Raw genomic sequence first — 7,542 nt, 5'->3', positions numbered from 1 at the left:
TCTTGCTTAGAAAAACTGCATTAGGTACGATTAGTGAAATTTTAGTAGTAATGACTTATGTCCCTCTTAGTGTGAGGCATTTATGTGTAATAATGCCCTCTATACAATATAAATTAATATGTTCAAAAGAAAGAAATTATTTTCAAATTTTTCTCTTATGAGGTTTTTCACGCTAACTACCTGATAATTTCTTGTTAAGATTCCTTATTAAGAAGTTATCCTTAATGTTAAATTATATATATATATATATATATATATATATATATATATATATATATATATATATATATATATATATATATATATGTATATACAGGGTTTTCAAAACATTTAATATAATTTGAGATGTAAATATCACAGAAAATACATAGTCAAACCGAATGAAACTAAACAGGCTTAATGTTGAGCAACATATGATTTATTCCTCCAAATTTGAATGAGGAATCCAAAGGTATATGGATTCCATGAACGATCTCACAAATGTTCAATATGCACACTGCCTGAGATACGGCACACGTCAAGTCGGTTGTCCAGCTCCTCCTAAACATGCTACAGCATGTCTTACGTAACAGTCTCTGCTGTCATGGTCTGAACGAGCTGCAGCTTGTAGGGTTTCATTAGCAAACGTTTCCTCAGGAAACTATCGTTGGAGCAATCTGGGTTTCCAAACTTGTTCTTCTTATGAATTTCTTGGGGCTTTACAAGAGTTTTTAGCGAACTCGCTCGACTGTCTCTTCAGACGTTAGTGATCGTCCACATCCTTTTGCTCTGCACGGACAGCCTTCCTCTTTGAATTCTTTGTGCTATGTCCATATTTGCATTGCTCTCGATGACTTTTTAGAGAACCCTCTCATAAATGCATGCTGCACAGTTTTGTTCGACTGTGTTCGAGCATACTCCAACACACAAAATGCCTTTTCTCTTTCAGTGAATGCCATTTCTATATCTGAAAAGATAAACATATCAAACATTAAACATACAATTTTGACCTGTTTCTACACATGCTGTTAAAATTTGAAGTCATTTGAACAAGAACTGACAAAGTTATTAGATTGCAAAATGCTATCAAACTTTTTGAAACACACTGTTATATATATATATATATATATATATATATGTATGTATGTATACAGAGGGTCTTAGAACACCTACAATGCTAGAAATAAGAGCTAAATCATATACGTCGACTGCAGCATCATAATTTTTATTTTTTGGTGATACATTGCTAAAGTTTTGCATAATTAAATTATTTGTATACACATTAGCGAGTCGCTAAGTCATCCATAAATTTTTATGGAGTAGATATATATACTGGTGGCAATCTTATCCGGAATCTGGCAAGTTGTGCCGACCCTACTGAAGAAGCTTCGATTTTAACGCCAAAACGGTCGACGATTGCCATTTTCGGCCGTTTATGGTCGTTGGCAGTATGTATCTATACAATTATGTGCGTTGACTGTAGCATCTGAGTGCTTTAGCTCTTATTTCTAGCATAGTTGGTGTGCTAACACATTCTGTCATATTTAATTACAATTATAACTTTACTTTTTGGTGATACATTGCTCAACTGCTGTGTAATTAAACTTTTATATATGTGTGTGCGTACACATGTATATATATATATATAGTATGTTTTACTAGTCTAGAGCTCTAGCTTCCAATCTTTCTCTAAATATCTAAAACAGTTGTTATCTCTTTTGCGTGCTCATAACAATTAAATATCAACTTGTCGGTGAATACGCATCAGTAAATTTTTAATCTATTAAATCTTTTAGAGACTATTCAAAGATCCGGATGTTGTATCTGACTGAAGAGACAAAATTATATCAAAACACCGGTGTTTCGCAGCCTGTTACGTTATCGGCACATGTGAGTTGTCAACGCAGATCATATAAAGAGAGTTGTTCTCCGAAGCCGTATTACTGTAGCGAATGTTATGTTCAGGTTTAATCCAGCGGAAACATGTTCAGAATACATATATGGAAATCCTGACCAATTCCTTCCTCTAAATCAACCAATCCACTCCTATTTCTCTCCTCTACTTGTGGGTTTAGGCCTCACGGACCTAAAGCCAAGATCATATTTGCATCCAAGGATGTTTTACTCAATATTCTACACACTATTATTTATAGCTTTATCTACTTTGAGTCCTACCGCTAACAAAAAATCTCACTTTACATTTCTCCAACTTTCTAAAATGTTCTTGCTTTACCATTTTACAGTTCTCGTTAGTCGGAGCCTCTGCCTTCTGGGAAGAAAACTTACATTTGAAGTGTCCACAACACATCAAGTGTAAGATCTCTTTCCTCAAGATGGAGGTTTGTCTCATCCGATAATGGAATCAATCTACATGCATAATTTTGGACCACCAATTCCTCCAGAAACAGCTGTTGGATTTGTCTAACTTTTCTTCAACGCCTTTATTCTTGATATCGTTTCCATTCATATGTGTAAGCATATGTGTGTAAACTTATATACTTTTTATATTTAATGTATTTAATATACTTTGTATATTGACCTGCCTAACTTGCTTATCCTAACACACACACATACACTCACACACACACACACGCGCGCGCGCACACACACACACACAAACCCATATCTTTTTCTTTTTACTTGTTTCAGTCATTTGACTGCGGCCATGCTGGATCACCGCCTTTCGTCGAGAAAATCGACACCCAGGACTTATTCTTTGGAAGCCTAGTACTTATTCTATCGGTCTCTTTTTGCAGAACCGCTAAGTTACGGGGACGTAAAGACACGAGCATCGGTTGCCAAGTGATGTTGGAGGGACAAGCACAAACACACAAGCATACACACATTATATACATATATACGACGGGCTTCTTTCAGTTTCCGTCTACCAAATCCACTCACAAGGCTTTGGTTGGCCTGAGGCAATAGTAGAAGACACTTGACCAAGGTGCCACGCAGTGGGACTGAACCCGGAACCATGTGGTTCCTAAACAAGCTACTTACCACACAGCTACTCTTGTGCACACACACACACACACGCACACACACACACATATATATATATATATACATATATATGTGTGCACAGCGAGAGGCAGAAAGATGGAAAGAGAGAGAGAGAGAGAGAGGCAGACTGAAAGAAAGAAAGAAAAAAGAGTGTGTCTGTGGGTGTGTTACTGGTTTCTATACATTCTTGTTTTTCTGGAATTTTTAAAACTGCTAAACATTTGAGAAAACTCACATGTGGTATGTATACGTGTACAATCTACATACACTCGAAAGCATATACATGCTTAATATATATAAAAATAAATATAATTATAATTATGATTATATATATATATAAACACATATATAAGCACGCATACATATATATATACACATATATATACATATATATAATATATATACGTATATATACATGCATGTACAGATATATACATATATATATGTATTTACATGCATATATATATACACGCATATATATACACACATATATATATATTATATACGCGTATATATATATGCATGTATATACATATACATATATTTGTATATATATATATATATATATATATATATATATATATACAAATACACACATATATATATATAGAGAGAGAGAGAGATGAAGTTTGACCGTATCTTATTAATTAATCACGTGCCTATATATTGGTCTTTATATCCTTCGTTTATTCATTTAACAAAAATGAAAAGATTGAGAAGAACGGCGTGTGCTAAGATAATAATCTGAGGATTAAGGCAGATTAAATTTATACAGTCTCCTCACAGTATACATTTTTGGTGGCGTGTTAAACGCAACATTTAAGGCGTCAGCCATCTTATTATCTACCAGCATATTTGACACCACAGCGACAACGAATAATTACTAATATTTAATGAGACAGAAAGAGATTTAATAAGAAAAAACATCAAACATATTTATATATTACACACATATATATTTATGTGTGAATATGTATATGTATACGTATGTATATGTATATGTATGTATATCTATCTATCTATCTGTCTCTCTATTTCTATCTATGGCTAGTGCTTTGCTGTACCTAATCGCTTCTGCTTTTACTGCTCTCTTGAGGGCAAACCACCATTTGTTGTTGATGATGGCTCCCGTCAAAGCCCTCTTTACTAGTGTGCTAATCCGGTCTCTGAAAACTTGTCTCGATGGGAAAGACGCGTTTAGTTTCCAGTATCCGGGACCCTGCCTAAGTGTCTTACCTAAGTCTAGCGTACATGTCACAAGTTTGTGATCCGTGTAGCTGACTATGTGGAATTGTGGACATCCTATGCTATCTCTATCTACTGTCCATCGTGGTCTTTTCCGTAGGCTTTTCTTTCCACGGGTAAACCTCACCTGTCCTCCCCTTTACACTTCATATTGACATCTCTGTGATAACGATCCCTATTGATCAATTTTTTTTTCCTCTCCCCCTTTTTTTTTTTTTTTTTTTTAACCCCCCCCCCCCTTTTTTTTGTCCTCTTTCTCTCCTTTTACGATCCCTTTTGATCGAAACCCCCCTTCCTTTTTTTTTTTTTTTTTTTTTAAACCTTCAAAAGAAAAGCTCTACCTTGTAATTTGTTCTATCTGTGTGCAGCCCTGTGTGGCTAATAAAGAAACATATCTATCTATCTATCTATCTATCTATCTATCTATATACACATATACATACATACATACATATACATATATATATATATATATATATATATGTATATGTATATGTGGAGGCGCAATGGCCCAGTGGTTAGGACAGCGGACTCGCGGTCGTAGGATCACGGTTTCGATTCCCAGACCGGGCGTTGTGAGTGTTTATTGAGCGGAAGGGGGTGGGGTGGCGATGCCTGCTCAGAGGCCTACGCACAGTTTTCAACAAGTTTTCATCATTCCTGTTCGTATCTACAGTGGGGCCCTGAAGCTTTAAATGTGATGGGGGCCCCCTTTACAACCAACAACAGTAGGGTAACATCCAACAAGGATCCAAGAATTCTCATGCCTTTTCAAGGAACTCTAGCTTGAGGCCCAAATGGTGGAGTTGTGACGTGGAGTCCTTAAAAATGAGTCTGAAATTGAGCCCTCTTTCCATCAGAAACGAGTTGTGAGTAATCACCGATATCTTTGCCGATGTAGTTGTACCATGGCATAATACTACAAATATTTTCCAAGCGAAGCCTTATATTTTTAGAGTTATGGGGGTTGAAACTTAGGGAAGCGTTATATAAATACATGATGAATCATTAAGATACGAAAATTACAAAATACTCTTTTTTCTGTTTTTTTTTTGTAGCAACAGTTTTGTCATATGACAGCTTCCGTGCAATGTCATTTTCTAGAGACAATATGCATAAGGAATTTAAGCGTTCTTCAGCCATGGTAGACCAAAAATTATTCTTTACAAAGAATAGCTTTGAGGAACTCCTTTCTGCTTCACAGCTCGTGATGGGCATTGTCAAGTACATCTTATGCGCAGTGGTAATATTAGGGGACACTTCAATTAATTGATGCTCATACATAAGCTGAAGAACTTCTGTGCATTGCAATTTAGATGGTATGTTTTCTTCTGTGTTCCGGGATTTTCTAAGGTGTAAATGCCCTTTGAACTGATAACACTCATTTATTAATTTGTGGTCAATATCGTCTTTGTAATGCGATATTATAAGTTTGATACTGTCCTCATCAAATTCCGATTTGTTCAATTCTGAGAGAAACTTGAACCTTTTCACAATCTGCTGATATAGGCCCATCCTCTTGCTTAACTGGATTATCAAGGAGTCATAGACTTGATTTGAACTTCTCTCCTAAATTTGTCAGCCCCTTTCAAAAAAGCCATATCATTTGTTCCATCTGCAAATTTCTTTATAACAATGCGTTTGAAAGCATCATAATAATTTGAAGCGATATATTCACATAAAACTTTTGCTGCTGATTCATAGTGTGCAATCCTGTTGGCTGAATTTTCTCGCTGTTCTTTAACAAATGGAAGCAAAGATGCTAGCAGAAGATAAACTTCAAATACATCAGAACCAGGGGTTTGGAGTTTCTTGTTTTGTTAAAACATTTCATAACTTTTTCGCAAACGACTGTTAAAACAGTATATTCCAATTTTACCAGCTTGTGGTATAAATTCTTTGCATCTCGCTTACATTCAGGTTTTTCTTCTGAGTCTTCAAACATATGTTTGAGATTTTGTAAAATATCCCTATATCCATTTTTAATTGCCCAGACTGCTTCATAGTGTGCAGACTATCTAGTTACACTTAAGCTCTTTAACGAAAAAGGCTAGATTACCCTGTGTGTTCAAAATCCCCATCTTTGAGGAGATTCAGAAAAGAAAACATACAGCTACTGCAAGATGCCAAAACAGTCAACAACTTCAGGTACAGTAGTCACTACCTTTTACCAAACAAGGTTGAGTGAATTCCACATGGTACATAACCTGCAAATCTGTTAATGTTTTTAAGAAGTGCTTGCAGTCCTTTCTCTGAGCCCTTCATATTGGAAGCATTATCGTACAACTGACCACATTACATTTTCAAGTGAAAACTTATGCTCCCCCAGAAATTGTTATTTTGTTGAACAAGTTTGTGGATGAATGTTTTTCTATTGGCATTATAACAGTATCGAACCACAATTACTAGCTGGTCAAAATGTGTCATGTCAGGTATAGAGTCAACAATAATTGAGTACAGTTCTATGTATCATGTTGTTTTCATCCAATCAGAAAATCCACCCGTTGTGAGTGATATTTGGTATTTAGAAATGAGTTTGCTCTTTTAGTAAACTAACCAGGATCTCATCACAGTCTGACCATTTTTCAATTTTCTTTCAAAGTACTTATTTGAGAAACTTCGATTTTGCTGTTTGTAAATCTTTTGGGATTCTGTATATACATTATCTGTTTTTTTTTATTTTGAAAAAAAAACAACAAAAAAAACTGATGTCTTGCATTACACAGTTTTGTATGAAATCATTATCAATTGTTACGGGTTAGTTTGCCAGGTCACTATTCTTTGAAATCACCAAATTTGTTTCTTGTTTCCTGTTTCTGCTCTCCCTTTTCTAGGAGTTCTTGACCACCGTGATCATCATCTGCACCAAAAGTGTCAACAGTATGTTGATTATTGCTAAACAGAGCACTCATAGCTTGTGACCTATAATTGACTTCACTGGTGGTTGCACGGCTTTTTCAGTTGCAGGTGATAACAAACTTATACTTGACATTGTAAAATAGTTTGATATTTTTTGACATTTAGAAATTTCGTTATATTGCTTTTCCTTCCGTTGACGTTTCTGGTATCCGCTTAAAGATTTTCTTGAAGACATTGCTATTCCTCTTGGGGCCTAGATCTCTGTGAAAAAAAACAAAAAAACTGGGGTAATATTTTCATCAGCCACAAGGAGAAAGATAAAGGTTCACAGCTTAATATATAGTCCACAACTTAATATATAGTCATAAATGAAGAATTGTTCATTTCGTATAAGATGATATTCAAAATAGTTTTTAAAGTAGAAAAAATGCTTTATTACTGAACAGATTGTAA

The 7,542-nt window shown here is 35.1% G+C and overlaps 1 protein-coding gene across 1 annotated transcript; it reads right to left on the bottom strand.

The window, feature by feature from the left end:
* Positions 1–407: 407 nt before the first annotated feature.
* On the bottom strand, positions 408–5,781 carry LOC118763733. The gene is made up of 2 exons (XM_036503495.1): positions 5,398–5,781; positions 408–946 (listed from the first exon to the last, which is right to left on the bottom strand). The coding sequence occupies exons 1-2, from the start codon at positions 5,743–5,745 to the stop codon at positions 941–943; spliced, it is 354 nt and encodes a 117-aa protein (XP_036359388.1). The 5' UTR covers positions 5,746–5,781; the 3' UTR covers positions 408–940.
* Positions 5,782–7,542: the final 1,761 nt, after the last annotated feature.

The sequence above is a fragment of the Octopus sinensis genome, linkage group LG6 (genome assembly GCF_006345805.1).
Source record: "Octopus sinensis linkage group LG6, ASM634580v1, whole genome shotgun sequence".
Lineage (NCBI taxonomy): Eukaryota > Metazoa > Mollusca > Cephalopoda > Octopoda > Octopodidae > Octopus > Octopus sinensis.
The sequence above is the reverse complement of the archived record's forward strand: the minus strand, read 5'-3'. Positions and strand labels throughout refer to the sequence as shown.